Below are 22169 nucleotides of genomic sequence, written 5' to 3'. Positions count from 1 at the left end.
GGATTGACAAGGACAGTCAGTGGTGTAGCCGAGATAACTGCGCTGAGTGTGCCCTTGGTCTGCAGTCTGCCTTGATATCTGTGAGCCAATTAGCTAGATTAGAAAGCATAATCAATACAGTAAGCTTATGCAACCACTGTCTTCTCATTAGAGAAACAGCTACTGCCTGTCCCAACAATGTAGACGCAGCTTTGGGCTCTGATACCTTCTCTTCTAAAGGCTCACTCTCGTTAAGGCATTTGTGGAAGAGTATTAAAGGGGTTCATTTGTTCGTTTCAACTAAACATCACTTCTGAAGTCTAAAAAGACAGTTTCTTTGTGGCAGAGAATCACTACTTCCACCTCAGTCGTATAACGGGTCTTTTTAAAGTGTCAGTCGATAGTTTCACGGCTGTTTTCATGGATCAGCAGCTCCAGGTCGCCATTGATTTTGTTAGAATATCCACTGCGTATCCACCAACCCAAAAGGATATTGCTCTTTTCTCCCCTTCTCCCTGTCTGAACGGCCATTTGAGCCTTGTTGTGCGACTTGCGAAAGTTCGGCCATCCGTGTCGTATTATTCTGGAAATTGTCGATAGAAAGTCTTGACCTGCCTTAAACGTGACCAGCCTCTGTTGTCTTTTGTTAATCCGGCGTTTGACTCTGGCGCACAGCCCAGCTACTTCCCCAGGACGTGTCGGCGCATTGCAAAAACTCTCCATCTCGCCGACAAGTCTTCGCCTGGGTCTTAAAAGCATGCGGAGTGGGTCGTTATTCATTTGAATCAAGTGAAACGGGGACAGCAGGGTGAGATCATGTCTAACTGTCTTCGACCATTTTCCTTAATGTTACTGGGATATCACGCGTGAAACGGGCACACGCATACAGCAAACGCTCAGGGCAGACAGGCTGATTATAGGATGTTCTGCTACGGGCCTGTTGTTATTATTTACGGTGCTGAAAAGTGAGGTGAAAGTGCATTTACTTACATATTTTCCATCCTTTGTAGCCTACTTCTACTTCTGTCTCACTACATTTCAGAGAGAAACATTGTACTGAGATTGTACTGGATTCTATGTCAATGTAAACTGAACCGGTTAATCGATTATTTGAGAAAATAATCCTGATATCAATCGAACTGAAAATAAGCGTAGCCCTACATACGATGCAGTGGTAAATATATTTTTTTAAATTGCTCATCAGTATATAAAATTGTTCAAATTAGCTCCACCCATAGGCTACAACTGTACTTCTTAACACGTTTATTTATCAGTAATGATAATCCAGTTATATAAATAATCCAAATATAATTCCAACAGGAGCCACTTTGCTGCATGATTACCTTTACTTCTAATATCTGAAGCATAAACTGCTGATAACACTTTTGTGAATGGCTTCTAAGTCTTTTTTTTTTAAAGCTGTTGTATTGACATTTTTTTTTTAGATAGGATCTGATCTGAAGACTTATTCCACTTCTTTGCATTTGTGCCCACGGTGCAGAAAGTGAGAGTAGGTTTTCCAGCGAGTAGAGCATCCTCAGTGCGCATGACACAAGGTAGCACGGCTGCCCTCGAGTGAGAATGTAAATCCTCTGTTTTCCGAGGACTACCTCAACTAAGGACGCACGGGCATACAACCGCGCCACCCAAATGTCTTGTTTACCCTGCTGTCCTGATTTTATGGCGAAAGAGTTAACTCACCATATGCACTGACAGGATGCGACGTCCACATGAAGGCTGCAGCTCCGCGCGTTCTTAGAAAAAAAAAAAGCAGAGGCTGAGGATAAACGACTTTATCAGAGAACGGGACCGGGCTTTTCCTGCAACACACAAGTCTGTAACTTGCAGGATCTCGAGCTACGTTGTGCTCTTTTGTGGAGCAAGTGTACATTTTGGTGCAGGAGGGCCGGATGATACTATTACTATTACTACTGCTTGCGTTTGCACAGAGAAGCGCGCCTGGCTGGATGTGAGCTGCAGTCTTCACACCAACTGCATTGCCACAGCAACAAAAGAGCAAATCTATGTGTCATGACAATATGCGCCGGCTGCTTTTCTCATGAACTCTTTCGCGGACCCCACAGACTTGTATCCCCAAGTGGAGCGTTTTTTTGGGGGGGGGTTTCAGCCACAGATAATGTCACTTCACAACTACAATGAGACAAGGTAGTGGGCTAACTAGAAGGAATGTTGCCTGTAGAAGTGCAGTGAGAGAGCGGGACAGGGACTTCAGGGGGACACCTGCAGACGAGTGAATGCCTTCTCTGATGTGGAGCTTGTCGCTGTCCGACGCGCGAGTGGTGCTGAAATTTGGATGATGCCTGGCCAGCGACTGCAAGGCTGCCGCTCCCTGCACTTCAACGAGGACAACGGCCGCTTCGTGCTGCTCGCCATCCTCATCATACTGTACCTGCTGTGCGGCGCTGCGGTCTTCTCGGCCATAGAGAGGCCGTCGGAGCTGCGGGCTCACGGCCGCTGGAACGGGACGCTCCTCAACTTCAGCGAGACCTTCAACATCAGCCTGCAGGACCTCAACTCCTTCCTGCGGGAGTACGAGGCTGCCATCGCCGCCGGGATCCGGGCTGATGCTCTGAGGCCACGATGGGATTTTACAGGGGCTTTTTATTTTGTTGGAACTGTGGTGTCGACTATAGGTGGGTGATCTATGCAGCATTCACTGATTTCCCTGACCTCTGGGTCCATTTGGTTGCGGGGCATGGTGTCCTTTAAATACTTGTTGAAAAACATGTATTATTCCATTTAGACAAGCGAATACGAAGCCTTATAAATACAAAATACACTCCAAGAATGCAGAGTGATCAGCTCACACCATTAAGACAGATCTTTTACGTAGGAATGAGAGTCTAAATAATGAATACATTTGGGACCTCATGACTTTATGAAACCACATTCAAGACAGATAAATTGGAGAATGGTTAATATTAATCTGGCGTCTGTTTGTTGTGCTGAATAATCACATCATTACTGACAGTCTGGGAGTCAAAAGGAGTGGAGCAGCCATCCCTTTAGGCTGCTTTCTTTCCTCTGGCTTGCATACAGAATAACAGATTAACATGTTTGTTTTGTTTTTTTTTCCAGTCATGTGTTACATTTTGGCTGTGAGGGACTTTGGCAATGGTGGCGGCATCTGACTGGCCTGCCATTTGGAAAGGCACACTCATCCCTGGCCATAGGACAGCACCCATGGGTGCAGTCTTTTTAGCCACATTTCCATTCAGACCATCAGGAATGTCAATGAGAAGCCCCGTCTGCTCCCCCTCATTTAACATTTACTGTGCAATAGGTCAGAAAAGAGCAAGTCTCCCTCGAAGGGTATCCCGAGGGCCAGTGGTATGTGGTGCACTGCATGCCTGATGGTTCTGAAACTCACTCTACACTCCCTCCATCCTCACATACAGTAAGGGTGTGAGTGTGAATGGATGGACGAGCAAATAAACACACCCCAGGTAATCATTTGAGCTGACAGCAACTGTCTATCTCTGACCTTGCCCTCAACACACAAAGACACACATACATACACTGTGATACCCCCGGGACCTCCTATTAATTGAAAACTGTGGGGAGGAGAGTGCTACGGAAAAGTGATTGCTGTGTATGGTTGCACAGCGAGTATTGGATCCACATGGGCAGAGAACCTGTCAGAACTTTATTTACTTTAGCCCTCTCAGGAGAGCTTTATTGTCTCATCCATTGTCTGTTCCCACATATACATGCACAAATGCACGAATGCAGAGCTCTCAAGGAGCCCTTGCGCTCAGCTCATCCAGTCACGGGGGGGAATCACAACAGCTGTGTTCGTGTACATGTCTATGGCAGGTTGAAATCCTTTGAGCACCAGTTGTCATGCAGCAGTGCCAGCCATCAAGCAGATCATACAAACTGAGTCAGCTGCTTGGGGGAAAAAAGGGTGATGTTGAGGTTCTCTCTGCAGTATTTGTCTTTTTCATTTGCGCACATGTATTTCTGTTTAGATTCCCATCTCGCTTTGATCTCCATTCCTCCAGCCCCTCAGGCTTCTGTACTAGTTTTCTGCATGCTTGTGAGCCGGATATAAAAGGGATTTGGGGGCCTCCCCACACAGCTCTTTATCAGAGCGGCATCCCCCTGTGCGCTCTAGACACTCCTCCCAAACACTTCCTACCTCTGACTCTGCTTTGGCTGCAGCTTCAAATCAACAGTGGCACTTTGCTGTCATTGATGCGCCTCCACAATATTGCTTTGAAGAATGGAAATGAAGCTGTGGCCACTTGAGGCACTTGTTCACCCAATGTTTCAGCCAGGTTCCCTGGCTACATTCGTTGTGTTGTTTCACTACTTCAGGAAATACTGCAGGAAACAAAAGGGCTTTTTCTTAAATATGGTCTAAACAAATGCAACAAAATCAGCTATTCAATGTTTTTCTCTAGTTCTTTACAGGTTGTTTTTTTTTCGTGAAAACAATATCATCACAAGGTTTACTCATGGTTGCTCTGGAACGTTTGATCATGAAAATGGCAGTTGACAAAAATAAACTCACCACATTGTTCTGTAATTTTCAATTGTAGCACATAATCTTCCCCAGTTGTCAGTGGTTGGTCAGTTGGGGCAACACTTTGGTCCACACTGAAATTTCTCAACAGCTGTTGGATATATTGCCATGACCTCTGGTACAGATATCCTTGTTACCCAGAGGATAAAACCTATGGACTTTGGAGACTTCTCATTTGTAGTGCTACCAGCAGGGAAACGTTTTCCTGCAAAATATTTTAACATCTAATACATGGACAGGCACAAAATTATGTACGGACACCATGGTCCCCAAAGAATCCCAATGACTTTGGTAATCTTCTGACTTTTCCTTTAAAGACACCAGCAGGTTGAGATTTGTGGTGTGGAATGAAGTGTTATGACAGCTATTCAATTGATTACTATGAAATTTGGACCAAAATTATGATTTGTCCAATACTGTCCAATACCTGCAAAACTGATGATATTCCCATCAGCCTCAATTGTTGTTTGTGTTTAGTCATAGTTAGCAAATGTTAGCACACTAACACGCTACACTAAGATAGTGAACAAGCTAAACATGACCTGTTAAGCACATGCATGTACTGCATAAGCAGAGCAACAAATTGCTGCCAATTGCAGTGGCCACTCACAATATTGCAACGAAAAAATCCACTGTGGCTAAAAAAGCCTTTTCCCCATAGGCCACCATTATAAAAGTAAAACTGTTGACAGAGCACTTACAGCTGCACCATCTTTGTGTCCAGTATCCAGTTAGTATCACAGATACTTAGTTAAACATCATGTCTCTGTGAACATGTTAGCATGTTGACATTAGTATCTAGTTCAAAGCACCGCTGTGCCTGAGTACAGCCTCGCAGAGCCACTAGCACCGCTGTAGACTCTTAAACTGGTTTTTTTGTTTTTTTTTGTCTTTTCATGTTGTTTTGAAAGTTTGTTTTTGTCAGCATCAAACTCTTGGTTGTGTCCTGCCCTACATATTCAGATGCAGCTCTCCTGTTTGCATGCTCATTAAAGAGGGCACAAAAGTATGCTCTGTAAACAGAATTTCTATTAATATGAAAAGTTATTTATAATCCTCAAGGCTGACTGATAGCTGGCGACTTCCAATTAGGACAGCACTCTGTAGCTGTTTGTGGGCCTGTACGTCTCAGTATAAGTTGCTACCATTATATTTTGGAGAAATGCTTGTTTTGAAGTGCCAACAGGGCAAAGACTTATCTGAAAATCAAGTGTACTTACTGATGGCTTTTAACTTATTGAGATTGAGTGGGACAAACCAGATAGGGCAGTTAGTTGTTCAGCAGTTTTCCGATTAATAATCTGCTGCAGGTTTGGATTGTGTTGTGGGCTATTTGTTCCTGGGTATATAGACCCCGTCCTGCTTCTTCTCGCCCCTGCCAGCCACTGCAGCTTCCCCCTCCATCACACTCATATCCACCCATTCAGAGAAGTCAAAAAGGCAGACAAGGCAAATAGGGCATTTTAACAAACAGCAGAGGCCTGATTTGACCTCAGTGCAGTCCATATCTTGCAAAATGAGGAGAAATGTCAGAGGCAGCTGGAGTTAAGAGAAGATGAAATCCTTCTAAACCCCTGGCTGTACGGAGCTGTGCTGCAGCAACATGACAGTGTCCTCTCCCCTCAGTATACACCAGGACAGGCATAACCTCTTCCAACACAAACCAATGATTGAAATGTGATCCTTAAAACAAAGTAGCCTCATTAGGGTAACGGCTTCGGCTTGTACTTTAATGTACAGTTTATAGTGACACTGTAAGAGAGGTGTTAAAGCAACTATATGGTATTTTTTGTGTTTCAGTTTGTAGTGTTGCATTGGAGCGCATCAGAAACACACCTCAAAATTTTGCTAAAAGCTGCACTAATCAACATGCCTACATTAAAATGGATTAAATGACTATGTGTAATGTGAAAGGAGTCACTCATATAGATGAACCCACAGAGAATTACCGTTTAAATCTGCACTTCCCCCTCAGTTCTACAGAGCGTTTTAGTTTTGGTTCACTCTCACCACTCTCATCGACGTTGTTTTCTGATACAGCAGGCAGCTGTTTTCAGCAAAAATACTTACAAAAAACACTGTACACTACCTCCCCAGCACCAAACAACAGACAAACAAAGTTAGCGACTAGCAGGTTAACATGGAGCATTTAGCAGCTAAAGAGCCAGAAATTTTTTCTCAGGATTTGGTGGAGACCAAAACAGAGCTAAAAGGACAGTAAATATTGGTCCTGCATTTGTCTGGTCACCTGAAATTAGATTGTACAGGTGTTATTTTCTACATTTCTGGTAGCTGTACAGTATAACTACAACCAGTTGTTGACTCAACTTGAGGTTGTGAGTCTCTCATAGTTTGACATTTGACTTTAGCACCCGCATCAAGTTGATAAATGTATGTTTTTATATATTAACCTCTGATGACGTATTAATAATGTGACTTCCCTGCAAACTTTGCCAAAATTGGATTAGTAGTGTCTGAGACAGCCCTTTTGAGTTTGAAATATTGAGTGTTATAACACTATAATTCCTCTGTCACGACAGTCAGTAAGATTTTAAAATCCAGGACACAAGCCATAATCCAATTTGCAGACTTGGACTTTCAAATTTGTCCAGCTGTGTTTGGGATATCATGTTTATGTGCAAAGTTTAATTTAATTGTATAGCTCCTACACCAGGCAAATCACCCTGTGGAACATTATGTGAAGATGCACCCTGCCAAATTTATTGAAACTCAACACCACACAGTGTATGACAAACAAATATGACATTTTCAGGTGGGAGACTACAGTTTCCTGTTAAGGAGCAATGGATCTGACCTAATCCCTTCACTACAAAAGGCCAGACAGGACATGGAGAGGACATGCATGTATTTATTTATCAGGTTTTATATAGGTCTTGCTATTATCATTCTGACATTATATTCAGTTCTTAAAACAAGTGTGTTGTGATGAGAAAATTACAATTTCATTAAGATAACCACAAGCTTGTTACATCATGATCACGATGAACGATTCTGAAAAATTAGGATGACCCATGTCCTCTCCGACGATTCGTACTCCGCAGTGTGAGTAAACAATCAGACCTAATTTGTTAGTGGGTGTTAGCCTCCTCATCTTCTTGTGCCAATTAAAAAAAAACTGATTTGGCTGCAGAGTCTCTTTGAGGCACACTTGTGAGGTTTGAGTGACTATTACACGCCTGTCTGACCAAAGCCAATGTATCTGGAAGAGAACTGCAAACCAAATTTGTTCTCTGTACTGTATGGTGCCGCGCCTTGTAACTCATGTGTCTAAGGTGACAAGACAATGTCACCTCAGACTGGCAGAGCGTGCGTTTGGCATTTAAGCAGTGTGAAATGTCACATGATAGACAGAGGTGGATTCCTGAAGGCAGTCTGTGTTTTTGTTTTGATGTTGTGTTCTTATTTAGATTAACTGCTCGGTGCTGCCTTGCTGGTACAGAACCATCTGTGTTGTTGCGACTGTATATGTTATGTGCTTTCAGGAGGTGGGTGGGAAAGGCTTGCAATCTGTGAAAGCAGATTCATCGGTGCACAGCGATGTTTCAGACTTGTTTTTGCCTTCTGTCTCTCACTTCAGCTCTGCTGCTAGACTGTCCCACACAGTGATGACTCTTGTTTTACATCAGTCTCAAATCTAATTCCTTTGCTTGTCTCTACATAACTACCAGATTACACTCATTTATTTGGATTAATTAATTCAGTCATTTTGATCGCCTATATACTTTATACGTTGTGTTTCTGTGGGAAAACATTGTAATGGTGTTAGAAAATAGAAGCTGCCCGTAATGCGCAAGGAGTACATTGTATAATGAGATTAAGATCACTTTACAGAACCATTTGAAGCTGTTCAGTGTGTGACTCTCTATTCTTTACCTAGTCTCTGCTGCCCCCCCATCTTTTCTTTAGATCTCCTGGGCTGATCTGTGAAATCACAGACTCAAAGGGAATGTCACTGTTAAAAAGAGGGCCCTCAGTCACATGAAAGGCACTGGGTGTCTCTTTAGATTGTGCGCAGTCCAGATGCTCAGTACAAAAAGTGTCTCCCCAGTCCCATTGAGAAGATGCAGCTGAATTGCACTACTGCTGCATAGGCAATCCACAAGCTTGTGTCTAAATTAATCTAGTTGTTGTGTAACATACCTAATTTCTGCCTTAAAGCTGCACTAATCAATATTTTCATATTAACACTGGAAAAATGACTGCGTTATGTGAAAGGTGTAATTCACAAACAGCTTTAAACAATTTTTTTTTCTTTTTTTTCCTAATATGCAGTAGTACTGCCCAACACCTGGAAACAGACTGCAATGTGTAAAATTGGTGGTGCTTAAAAGACACATAGATTGATATGTAATGTAAAATATAAATGCAATAGTTATTCCTCAAACCAAACTGAGAGCGTGAGTCTGCCACACACACTCAATTGATGCCGTAAACAGACGTATAATTCATAAATTCAAAAATAAAGAGAGAGAAATAATTTTTTTTTTTTTTTTTTTCCAGATAACACACAGCAACACAGCTTCCTGATGTCGAATGGAAACTTATGTGTGTGTGTGTGTGTGTGTGTGTGTGTATGTGTGTGTGTGTGTGTGTGTGTGTGTGTGTGTGTGTGTGTGTGTGTGTGTGTGTGTGTGTGTGTGTGTGTGTGTGTGTAGGGCAAACCTCTTGAGAAGTACAGGCTTCAATAAATCCCCATCTTAGTCAACTGCTGCTGTAAAGGATGGCTGTGCACACCTCTGCACTTCGTCACAGGGGGTCATAAATCTGCCCTGACTTGCTAAGGCGCGTACTCGCTTACATACAGTAACTCACAGACTCAAATCATCATGGCCAAGTGATACCAAGATCATTTTAGAGGACACAGCAGATTTGCGGGGCTTCCTCCTCCTCAAACTAATTAGCATTTCACTGCTCTGCTCTGCTCTCTGCACTGGCAGGGCAAAGAGAGGATAAACTCTGTGCTGTGCTCTTTACACTCTGCAGTCCTCTGACCTGCTTCCCATCAGGGCAAATTTCCACAAACAATTTAAGATTAGTCCTGGTGTCATCAGTTTCACTTACAAGCTAATTTGCACTGGTGCTGATGTCAATGCTGACTTGTAGCTACAAGATTTTGAAGTTTTCCGATAAGCAGAAAATTCTTTCTCTTGAAACTTTTGGCTGGTTGGCAACCTTTGATGCAATAAAATCAGACACACACTTACAGAAGCAAAATATTGCCATGCTACAGAAAGCCTGCATAGCAATTCCACTTCTGAATCAGTAGATTATTTATCTGCATCTTGGGGTCATAAATAATTATCAATGTTAAAAAGCTAACAGCAAGTTGGCAAACAGTGTGAGCTGGTAGCCGTCCATTTCTCTCTGTGTGAAGGAGGGGCTGCTTGTGTGAGAGCAGCGAGAGACAGGAGGACATGCTGTGATAGTGCATCTTTAAAATGGCTAAATGCAAACACAGTGGAACAGTATTAAATGTAAAATAGTTTGACTGAATGTCAGATTTGCGATTATTCAAATCTCTCTCAAACACTATAACAGTGTAAGTCATGACAGAAGGTGCACATGTGAATTTTGAGTATGACCTTGAATCAGTAAGATGTTTTATCATGATGATTAGATTACAGGCTAAAAAAATGAGAGGGAACTGTGTCATCCCTGGAGCTGGAGGTCATGAGCTGCATACTACTGGGAGTCATGAAAATTGCATGATACACAGTTACAGTAAATCTACTATGGGGAGAAATAACGCGCAGTTTAAACAATAGAGCTGGTTAAAAGTAGGTAACTTTATACATGTAGTTTGAGCCCCTCATGTTCAATCCTTCCATATAATCTGTTAGAATTTGAGGAAACAGCACTCCTGATCCCTCTCAATCTTTATCTAGAGAATAATATTCTTTCAGTAAAACCAAACGAGATTCCCGGTATCCCTGGAAAATTCAAGGATCACACGTAGCTGAATGTGTTCCATATCTTTTGGCCTCATGCCAGCATTCGCCAATTATTCAGCTACCTCCAGGTCGGAAGCCTCTGCTAGAATCAGACTCAGACTCACAGTGGGAACTTTCACTTAATAGAAAATAAAACATAATTTAATTGTGAACAGCTGAGCACCGCCTCATCATTTCTTTGAGGCACTTCGCTATGGTTTCTCTATGTATAATTCAAGATCATTATAGCCGCTGTCAGTAACTTAGCAGTCCCTGACAGGAATCAGGTTTTTGCACAGCCTTAAATTTCAGGGACTTGTGCTTTCACATTAGCGGTAATGAAAAACCATTAAATCAAAAGTATGTCGAACCTGAAGCATTCGTTTCCTGCTGGCATCTGATCTGACTGTTTTCCTGTGATGCCCTCAAATCTGAAGCAGCTGTGAAAGACATACAATACATTTAATGTAGCATTACAACGATACTGTATGAACACCAAATCTGTATTATCTATTATGCTGCACACGGAGGCTTATCACACTGATCTGAGGGAGTGTTTCAAAACCTCCACCTGAACAGGTGTGTTTACTTTGGGGAATAATACAAGAGGGCTTTATGTAGCTAAGCTTTTAGTCAAACATGGACTGTGCATACAGTACAAGATAACAGGAAACACAAAGACATTGCCTTTAGATCCATCAGGGAGAAGCTATTAATCTGACGAGAGAATGACTCCTCAGTCACATGAAAGGAGAGAATCTCTGTTCCCATTTGAAGATGAACGATGAAGCCAGGTGACTCTTAATTATAATTTTGCTTATTTAAAACCTACCCCCACCCCCCCAATCTGTGAAGCTGCATAATAACCGACTCGGTTTGTTTTTTGCTTTTAAAAATCTGTAAAGATGAAAAACAGATCAAAAAAAGAAGAGCAAAAAGAATAAATGTTGGCACAGATCTAAAGTCAGAACAGCATTCTTTTTTTTTTGACAATAAATCAATACGGACAAGGGCGGATTCATCAATCCTCCTGGCTGTCTTTGCCAGTGACTTAAGTAGTGAGATACAATTTAAAACACTAGACTCAATTCAGTTAAGAAAGAGCCAAATGAATCACAAAATCAGAATAACAAGGTATTTTGGGTTGTGTTTCATCGACCAGGTTTGTGTTACCGTGGTACTTCTACAACCAGCTTTAATGACTCTTAGCCACATATTTCATTATGATCACCTCGGTCCCTTATTTTATAATTATTGCACAACTACATTTAGCACAAAAACACTAATTATCAATGCTTTGACATGAAGAACAGATACCTCTAATGTCTCGCCTGTATGTGAACTGTGTGTGAAATTCAAAGCCACATTGATTTGCTTCAGGGCCCCATAGCATATATTGTAGTATGTGAAGGCTTTGGGTGTTTTATTAATATTTCTATAGCTTTTGTTTAATGTGTGCATGCAATGCAGAGATCTCAAAGTAAACTTGGCGTGTACGTGACCTATTCTTTCATCTTTTTTTGTAATACTCTAAGCATAGTGTGGACATTCCTATAATTACTCAGTCTGCCACTAATCCTGGCAGCTCCTCAGCAGATGGTGTGGTGATGATGTCTCAGGTCTGGCCATGTTGCTGCTTCCTCGGCCCTCTGTCCTCTCTGCAGACCCCCGCCACGCCATCCCGTGACTAATGATTTCCTTTTCGTCACAGAAATACAGTCATCAGAGGGACAGGCATGCGTGGTGCTCTTATCGGGCCAATTTACGACTATTCCCACTAGTGGGACGCAGTTGGTTTGACTGGGAGCTTGTTTTTGGGCTCATTAATTGGGGACATGGGGATGCAACAGGAGGCAGAGATTTGATTTTTGGTTTGCAAAACAGCCACATAATGAATCTTTGTGTCCTTTTTCAGGCGTACAGAGAGTTGTGCGGGGGGATGTTGTCCTCAATGACACACAGTGACCTTCAGACTCAATGCTACTTAAAGAGACATGCGAATGTACAGGACTTGTCCTTTGTTCAAACAGAGAAACATGACTGGGAGTGCTTTTAGTCATCATTTTCCTGTGGGTATCCACTAGGAGCTTTGGCCCGCTTGAATTGGCTCTATTGTATATTTCTGCTGTACTGTGTCCTTCTTTAGCTTATGCAGATTATTTCTGACTGTCGCTCGCTCACACTGAATGCAGACTTCTCTAACATAAGACTGAAATGGGCTTAGGCTTTCTGATGGTTGGCCTTACGAAGCTATTTCCAGTAAAATTAATCAATATTTTATTATTTTCTTGAAAATAAAATGAGGTATCCTGTTTGTCATTTTGACTGCTGAAATGATGCGCTGAAACTGCCATTTTAAATGATAAGTCTGATGATATTCTATATTTTTCTTATTGTCAAAAAATCCCATGAAAACACCAAAACCATTTATATATATATATATGGTTTTGGTGTTTTCATATATATATATACCCCATGGGGGGTGGTGGTGTGTCTTCCTCAAGCTCGGGTCCTCTACCCAAGGCCTGGGAGTTTGAGGGTTCTATATATATATATATATATATGCACTATATATATACCAGAGTGCACAGCTCATTTGCAGTCATGTTTTTGCCACTTGATAAGTGTAAGTCCAATAGTCCCTCTCTGTAAAGCTCTGTTTTATTTTCCACTAACTCCTGAGAGAATGTTTTTTTAGCTGCTAAATGCTCCACTAGTCACTGACTTTGTCAGTCTGCCATGTGGTGCTGAACAGGTAGTGTACATTGGGCTTTTAGAGCCTTTTTTGCTGAAAATAGTTGCCTGCTACAACCAAAAACAATGCTCTGAGGGCAGCAGTAAACCAAAACAATGAGCCGAAAGACACTAAAATTCTCCAGAGCACTGAGAACAACTGCAAGGGGACCCCTTTTCCAATAGATGTAGTCAATTGATCCATTGTTAGTATCAAAATTTTGATTATAGGAGCCTTAAAGATTTGTCTTCAGTAGGAACTAAAGCCAAAGACATGCTGGGAAAGTTGGAAAGTATTGAGAAATTGACTAACACATTGTTGGTAGAATATCGCCAACTTTATGCATCTATCTTATAATCTGTTATTACAAATCTGTTTTGTTAATCTTTATATCCTTATTGGTCAATTATTTCTACTGCCTCATTGTTCTGATACACAAATTGCCATAGAATAGCACAATTCAACATCCTACCAGGGAATTGTCACTCCCTGTGCCGAGGAGAGTTTGAACAGTGCACTTTAGATTATTTAGTATCTGCTTTTAGCTCCTTTGTGCCTCAGACTCTCCAAATAATGAAATACTTGTTGAATTTTTATAGATTTTATACAGCTGTCCTTCACCCAAAGTGGCTCCTTGGTGTAAGATCTGATAATTGATTACTGTTTAGAGGTGAGTGGTCTACAAAGTGCAGCAAATGAAATGCAGAGCATTCATGAGGTCCATCAATACTTCTATTCGAAACACTCTATGGAATCTTTGGTAGTTAGGTCAGGCTTGTCATGTTCTGCTGCATTTAAGGACCCATCCTGGCTTGAACAGAGTGGAAAGATTAAAGTGTTCCCTGAGATCAGCGGCAGGATCATTGGTCTGGACTGGTGACCTTAGTTGTAACCTTTGATTAAGAGTTTTAAAGTAGAAATAAAGAAGTCTTTGTGAATAAAGCTACACAGTGTTTGCATCTTTGGTTTCAGCTTGCCTGTCCTTTGCTTTCTATTATTGTTCCATTTTCCATAATACGTCTTGACGCAGTAGTCTGGAGTAATGGCTCTGAAATGCTATACTGAATCAATGCCTGGTGCTTTTTCCTCTCTTAGGTAATTTACTTGGTAATGAGAGATGGTGCAGAACACTGTCTCTGTGCACCCTGAGACGATGTAATCTGTTTTCCCTATGATTCAGTTGGGTTAGAGAGAATTGGGCTGCTAATTAATTAACTATGAAACAGTAAAATAGGATTTCACTGAAGGGCTCAATTTAGGTAATCGCTGCCCCTCACCTTCCTGTTAGCCAGCGGTGCCTCACTGTCTGTTACTGAACTATCTTTGACAAAACCAGATAATTCAAGGTCTGATGTGATATATAAAACCTACAAAAGTCTATCTCTGTGTGTGTGTAAGGCCATAAGGTGTGTGTGCATGTGTGGACATGTGGGGGTTAAGTTTCCTCTTGTCTGTATCTGTATCAATCAGTGTTGATCTAAATGACCCGGCATGTCAACAGTAACCCACGAGAGTGGTTTTCAGTACAAGAGATAAGGTCAAAAAAGCCATTTTGGGTATCATAAAGGAAATATTGTCTAGATATTGATGTCATTTATTACCTGACAGGGATGGTTATGGACGGGCTGGTGGAAAATGGGGGAAAAGCGCTGCCCTAATGCTCTGAGAAGACTGAAATGGAGGATAGCCATTATGGAAGAATCAGTTAGCCTTGGCCTGGAAGTGAACTGGTTGATCTTTCAGCACGATTTTATTTGTTGACAAATATACCATCTGCTGTTCTGTGGATAAAGGGCCTGGCATTGTGTATGTGTTTAAGTGTGTGTGCTCACATTGGCCCTGGGACAGAAATATGAGTACTGTATGAGTGCATGCAAATAATCATATAAAATGTAAATATAGGATCAGAACATTTGCATATGAAAAATCAAACATCGGTAGATGTTTAATACATGTGTAACAAGTCTCATACTAGCAGATGCATGTGTGTGCATTCTCTGCCTATATAAATTATTTTCTACTTATTAGATGTTTTAAACATTGATGTTGTGTACTGATAAAATCAGTTTTGCTATAAGCCAGTGTTTGGGGCCCAACAAATGGCTCCCAGGAGAAATCTTTAAGTTCAAAAGACTATGAAAGGGATAACAAAGAAGAACAATATTTATATTAAACAAAATTATGTTTTTTTTTGTGTGTGTCTTGACTGCAATTTGTGCTTTTTAGCCATGGTAGCGGCATGGCTCCAGTGATACTTCAACAACCAGTGGATGGACTGCCATGAGATTTGTACAGACATTCATTTATTCGTCTCCTCGTTGGTGTTAGTGGTAGCCTTCTTGCCGTTAAAGTGCAGAAAAAATTTACATCATTAATTGACCTCATATGAAAGAATAATGTACCAGACACTCAGCAGCAAATGTTAACATCAGGTGCAGCTGCAAAGTCAGAGCAGCACCTGTGACATGCCTTGAGACTGAGAAGTGCTCTTTCAACATCCAGTAGAATCCATAAACATCATCTCCTCTCGTCTGTGAAGATTCTCAGTCATCTGGGTCATGTTATTCTGTAAGTGCTATGCGAAGGCAACTGGACTTGCTTGAAGTTCTTGAAGACGTTTCACCTCTCGTCCGAAAAGCTTCTTCAGTTCTAAGTGACTAGTGGGGAGTTCCAGGTATTTATCCTCTGGTGAGATCAGCAACACTTGTGAGTTGTTGAGGTCACGTGGATCGTTGACCCTCCCTGCCATCTTGTGAGTCGTTATGGTCACATGAGTCCTGGTGTGGATGGGTGTTCAGCTGTCTGGGGAGTGAACTTAGAACTGCATTGCAGGTGGCTGACAGGTGCTGTTTGTTACAAAGATGACTTCTTTCACTCCTCTTTCAAACCATCTGTCTTCTGTGGCTAAAATGCTTACATCATGTGACCTCAACGACTCACAAGTGTTGCTGATCTCACCAGAGGATAAATACCTGGAACTCCCCACTGGTCACTTAGAACTGAAGAAGCCTTTCTGATGAGAGGCGAAATGTCTTCAAGCACTTCAAGCAAGTCCAGTTGCCTTCGCATAGCACGTACAGAATCCTCTCCTCTCCTCTCCTCTCCTCTCCTCTCATAATCCCTTCTTCAGCTCGAACACTCAATCTAATTGACTAAGAAATCAAAAAAGCAGGAAGGCAAAATACACAACCCAGACATAAAAAATATTCAGAGGGCTTACCTAAGCTTATTCCTGGCATCCTCTCCCTTCAATATAACCCCTATGTCCTTTATTTTTCAGGCCCACCAACAGCAATAAACAGTATGGGTAAAACTGTATATAAACATATGCTGCACATACAATATCGTGAGGCTTTACAAGTTGCAAAATATACTTTAATATCAACTGACGTCAATGTAAGTTCTTGAATTAATGCTAATGACATTCAGTAGAAGTTGAAGTGTCAGATGGTGTTAGATTGTTGTTGGATATTACTCTTCTTTTTAATCATACTGTATAAGGTTTAAACAGAGGTCCTTTCAGGTACTAAAAATTTATTTTATTTTGTTCTGGATCTAATAACCTTAATGCTGGTTCCACAGTAGGGCCTATTTTGTTATTGTCACTCATTTTCTGTTACTTCACAACATGCATCTTCATTTGCAATGCAAAACGCTTTTTTTTAATTATCCCATAGTCGCTTTTTTTTTTTTTATCATCCTCTCATTACTATGACTTTGAATACACTTATCTTCCAGAGAAAGCTTACAGTCTTGTCATCAAGACAAATTATCCAGTATTTTCTGCATTTCAATCCACTCAATCTGCTCTTTACAATTTTTTTCATTCCAGGCACAAATATTAAGAAAAATTTAAGCCTCATTTAAAACCCTCATTTAGATTTGAGGTTTGTTTTGCTTTCATGCACCAATTCCCTCATCTCTAACCAGAGATATAATTTCTTGTGAGGAAACTGAAGACATTTTGTAGGTAAAATCCTAACTGTCTGATATCGCTCCTCTGTCTCTGCAGGTTTTGGGATGACAACACCAGTGACAGTTGCAGGCAAGGTGTTCCTGATCTTTTATGGGCTTCTGGGCTGTGCTGCCACCATCCTCTTCTTTAACCTTTTCCTGGAGCGTATCATCACACTGCTGGCTGTGGTGATGAAGGCTGTGAGGGAGCGACGAATCAGGAACAGCGGCCTGCTCCCGCCAGGCATCCGCCATGACTTCTCAGCATACTCCCTCCCAGGCTGGAAGCCCTCTGTGTACCATGTGATGCTGATTCTCGGCCTGTCAGCCATCACTATCTCCTGCTGTGCATCAGCCATGTACACCCCCGTGGAGGGTTGGGCTTATTTAGACTCACTCTACTTCTGCTTCGTCACCTTCAGCACCATTGGCTTTGGGGACTTTGTCAGCAGCCAGAACGCAGCTTACGAATACCAAAGCCTCTACAGGGTGGCCAACTTCCTTTTCATGCTAATGGGTGTGTGCTGCATCTACTCTCTCTTCAATGTCATCTCCATTGTCATCAAGCAGGTTCTCAACTGGATGTTGGAGAAAATGAGCTGCTTGTTTTGCCAGCGCTGCAATAAAGCCAACGCCTTCCTAGGCAGACGCAATGCCATCCGACCGGGCTCCAGGGGTCGCAAGGGTCAGTTTGGCCAGCCACCTGACTCAGACGGACCTTGTGATAGTGACACTGAGGGACGCAGACTATCAGGGGAGATGATCTCTATGAAAGATCTGGCAGCCTCTAACAAGGTGTCGCTGGCCATCATGCAGAAGCAGCTGTCTGAGTCAGCCAACGGATATCCCAGGACAGTCTGTGGCAGCTCACGCCATAATGGTTTCTCTGGTGGGGTTGGCGCCCTCGGTATCATGAACAACAGGCTGGCAGAGACGAGTAACTCCAGGTAGAAGACACAGTGAGATAGTAAACGAAGTATGGGAGCTCTTTATTCTCATACCATGTAACAAACCCTGAGGTAGATCGCCATAGAAAAAATACAACGCTTTTGAAATGGATTGCCAGTGTAACTTGTTATGCATGATACATAGGATTTTTTTGGATACTTTTGGAATTACAAGCCTGTGGTGATAATACAGGTAATGATGGTGATGGTTTTAGTAATGATTTGATGATGATGGCATGAAGAGAGAACCACAGAGTCAACAAAAAAACACAAGTTGATCTGGAAGCGTGGGGACCACCCATCACCCATTTCATTAACCTCAAACGCAACCCAGAACAAATCACTGAAAGTCTCTTAAATATCAGTGTTAGTCTGCAGCGCAAACAGTCTCTTATACACGCTCAATATATCAGACTTATACGCCTGAAATGTTGTGCTGTAAAGGAGCCAGGGGAAGCATACAGTGTAATCTTTGTTGTTTGAGGGGTTTTGCCAGTTTATTTGAATGTACATATTGAATGCTGATATAAACAGGACAAGTGTAATCACTGAATGATATAGCACATACTGATCTATGCATTGTGTTTCTCATGCATTTTTTGCACCATTTCTAGACCTTCTATTGATTGTGCAAACCCCATTCTTTCTTGACATGGGTCAAGTTTTTACCCTCAGGGGATTAATTTCATTTCTGGGGGCAAGCGTGGAAAGTAGAGTTTCTAAGCATGGCCGTGATGTAGCTGATTTCGACAGGGCTGTAGTGAGGGGAGGTTTTAAAGTGTGCCACACTAACAGGAGTATATTCCCATTGCTCAAGATTGAGAAAAGAGCAAAGCTGAATGAAAATCCATTTCTCGTGAGAGAGGAACTGGCCTTTTTATCAGCTCAGAACATGCTTTGGCGGCCAAAGACTCTGACTTGAGGGGTAGGAGAAGGCACCTTCCGACTTTTTCACTCTCTCTCTCTTCTTTATCAAGCTTACAGCTGTCTGCAAGGAAAACAAATGATAAAGGCTTGTAATGTATTAATTACTCTTTGAATGCAGAATGTAGACTTGTGCAGTTGTAAAACAGAATAAATGAAAAGTAAGTTTATGGTTTTTTGAAGTGAAATATAAGGGAGTGGAGGGAGGTGGAGAAGGAAGCAAAATATGGATGGTTTCATCCAATATTATGTTGAATGATGCAGATTGATAGTAGCTGGGTCAATCTCAGATTCTGGAGTGGAAAACAAAACCCTAAAGGATTCTCTCACTTGCACTGATTTAACTTTTGTGGGAATTTTCTGTTTTCATTGAGGGAGACTTCTTTGCTGATACATGGCTCTCTCTGTGAAAACAAAGCATGATCCAAAAGCCTGCATAGGCTGATTTTCCTCTTTATTTCAGTGTAAATGTGTAGAGGAGGTTTAATGGATTGCTGTGTGTTTGCGGAGGATACGGTGCTACCTTGTCAGGCTGCACGATCAATGTCCGTGTTGCCAGTAACTTTCTTTTCCAAGGCAACAGTGATTTAAAGCCATGGGATTGTGTTTGATGCTCGTAAACAGAGGAGAAGACATTGATATTTAAACAGTCTGGGAGACGGTGATGAAGGAAGACAATTAGAGTGAGGGGCTTTTGGCAGCAGCAGAGGTAGAAGAGGTGATGTTAATCAACTCCCTTCGTGTTAAAATTCATACCCAATACAAATCAATGGCTTCTCTCAGCCAAGGGCTCAACTTTTCCTGGCGTCCATCTTCAACATCTAATATCCTCCCAGGCCGCTCACTTCTTTTTTATCCCTGTCATCTCTGCATTCACTTCACACACACTGCACCAAAACCCTCCTGCTTCCCTTTTTCTTGCAGATCTCGGCTCTCTCCTCACGCTCATCACCCTTACACTGTGAATATGAGACATGCCATAAATGTATATATATATAGCGTTGGTACAGCTTAAAAAAGCGCTTTTACAATAAGGCGTGATTTGGATCTGGATCTATTCTTTGTCAGTTTTCATAATTTCTGAGCATAGATCTGAAAGATTTCCTTTACTCCCCAGTCTCAACAAGAGGAATAGAAAAAATGACTCAGGTAGTTAAATCTTCAGGCTTGTCTTAGTTTTTCCTGCATGCCATTATGGCAAAGCCATACAAGATAGATGTATATAAAACAGAGGACTCTTTAAAGTCTATTTTTATACATATAGCTTTCAAAAATTTACACGTGGATGACTGAAGAAGTCTCACTGTCATGTCTCTTACACATTCAGTCGATAGATGAATTGAGACTCAGCATTCAGAACTTAATTACCCTCTAAAAATATTGATATTGGGGTTACAAAATGAAAACAGGTTTTCCATGTGTTAAAGAATATTTTGTAACTTTTGGAAATACGCATATTTGCTTTCCTGCAGACAGTTAGATGAGAAGATTGAAACCACTCTCACATCTGTGCGGTAAATATGAAGCTGGAGCTGGTTAGCTTAGCATAAAGACTGGACCTATTTAGTCATATGAGATATAACATGTTAGTCTGTTAGCTTTAGATGAGCTGGTAGGCAGATTCTATTACCTTTGAACAGAGCCAGTATAGCTGTTCCCCCTGTTTCCAATCTTTATGCTACGAAAAACTAGCTTCGCTAAGCTTTCTTGACTGGGGCCAGTAACCTCCTGGACTCTCCGCTGGTTACCTTGCAACTGGCTCCGGCCAAGAAATAGTCTGGCACACAACCCCCCTTAAAACGGTGAATTGTCGAGATGTGTGTGTTAACTAGAAAGCTTTAGAGCTAGGCTAACTTTTCCCCCCTTTTTCCAGTCTTCATACTATGCTAGGCTAACTTCCTAGCTATGTCCTAAGATAATAAAATCTGCCTAGCAGCACATCTAAAGCTCACTAATTAACACATTACACCTAATTTTTTTTTAAAGTCATACAAAAAACAGAGAGTTAAAATGAATATTTTAAGACTATCTAGCTATTGCCCCTATTTTCTTTTAATGCAAAGCTAAGCTAATGGGCTGTTGGCTGTAGCTTGATATTAATGAATACATGTATTTCCCAAAATGTAAATTAATTCCTTTAACAATTCCCAACAGAGTGGCTGAAGAGCAGCAGAGTGAGCGTGTATTGCTGATGTCATGTGAAGCTTGCAGCGCCAAGGGGGTCATGTGTTGCCACACTGTTCTTAGCAGTGACATTGCGGACATAGAAAAGTGTCAAACCCTGGGACATTTGAGGAGGAGTATGGGCTGGCGGTAGCAAATTATATACTGTAATTTGAATTCAATGGTGTTTCCCTGCTATAATAATTCACCAAGGGAGGAAGTTCTGCTGGCACGTCTTTAAAAAAATAATTCCTGATTGATGTTATATATGTGAAGCTTCATTTTCCCAATGAGAGTTAATGTAAGAGTGGTGAGTGGCAGGGGTTTCAGGATTGCTTACTGATTTTTAAAAGCTCCTGTAGCTTTCAGCTGCATTGTATCCTTAACCATACTTTCAACAAGCAGCATGTGTGTGTGTGTGTGTGTGTGTGTGTGTGTGTGTGTGTGTGTGTGTGTGTGTGTGTATTTGCGAGTCCAAACCATTGTGTAAAAGAGTGAAAATGAGAATTAAAGGACTGTGAATGTTACCTTAACTGCCTCCCTAAACACAAGTCCCCCAGAAGTTGACTCAATATATTATCCATTAAAATATATTTTCCTTAAGCCTGAAACACATCAAGCTTTTAAGACATTGAATATAGTATTTAGAGTAATGTTTGCTCATCTAAAATGCATGCATGTCTTGAAATCAATTGCCTTACTTTAGTCCTTGCATATTACAAAAAGGTTCCTTAATGAAAAGATTATAGTGTTTAGAGCTTGTGTGTTGTACTATACAATCCTTTTGCATTTTGCAAAATTGATCTCCATTGATTGCAATGGTTTTAACGGCTCCATTGTCCTCTGTATCTTCTGTAAGAGGAGACAGGTGGTCTTAGGATTTACTGTATGTTTGTATTTGTTATCAGCAGAAATGCCTCTTTGATGTGATACCACTGACTTTTCTTTTTAGTGTAATTAATTCCTCT

At 41.4% G+C, this 22169-nt stretch overlaps 1 protein-coding gene across 1 annotated transcript; it reads left to right on the top strand.

The window, feature by feature from the left end:
* Window positions 1-2293: 2293 nt before the first annotated feature.
* kcnk12 (potassium channel, subfamily K, member 12) lies at window positions 2294-18118 on the top strand. The gene is made up of 2 exons (XM_040139846.1): window positions 2294-2633; window positions 17226-18118. The coding sequence occupies exons 1-2, from the start codon at window positions 2294-2296 to the stop codon at window positions 18116-18118; spliced, it is 1233 nt and encodes a 410-aa protein (XP_039995780.1).
* Window positions 18119-22169: the final 4051 nt, after the last annotated feature.

The sequence above is a fragment of the Xiphias gladius genome, chromosome 11 (assembly GCF_016859285.1).
Source record: "Xiphias gladius isolate SHS-SW01 ecotype Sanya breed wild chromosome 11, ASM1685928v1, whole genome shotgun sequence".
NCBI classification, from domain to species: Eukaryota; Metazoa; Chordata; class Actinopteri; order Istiophoriformes; family Xiphiidae; genus Xiphias; species Xiphias gladius.
The sequence above is the reverse complement of the archived record's forward strand: the minus strand, read 5'-3'. Positions and strand labels throughout refer to the sequence as shown.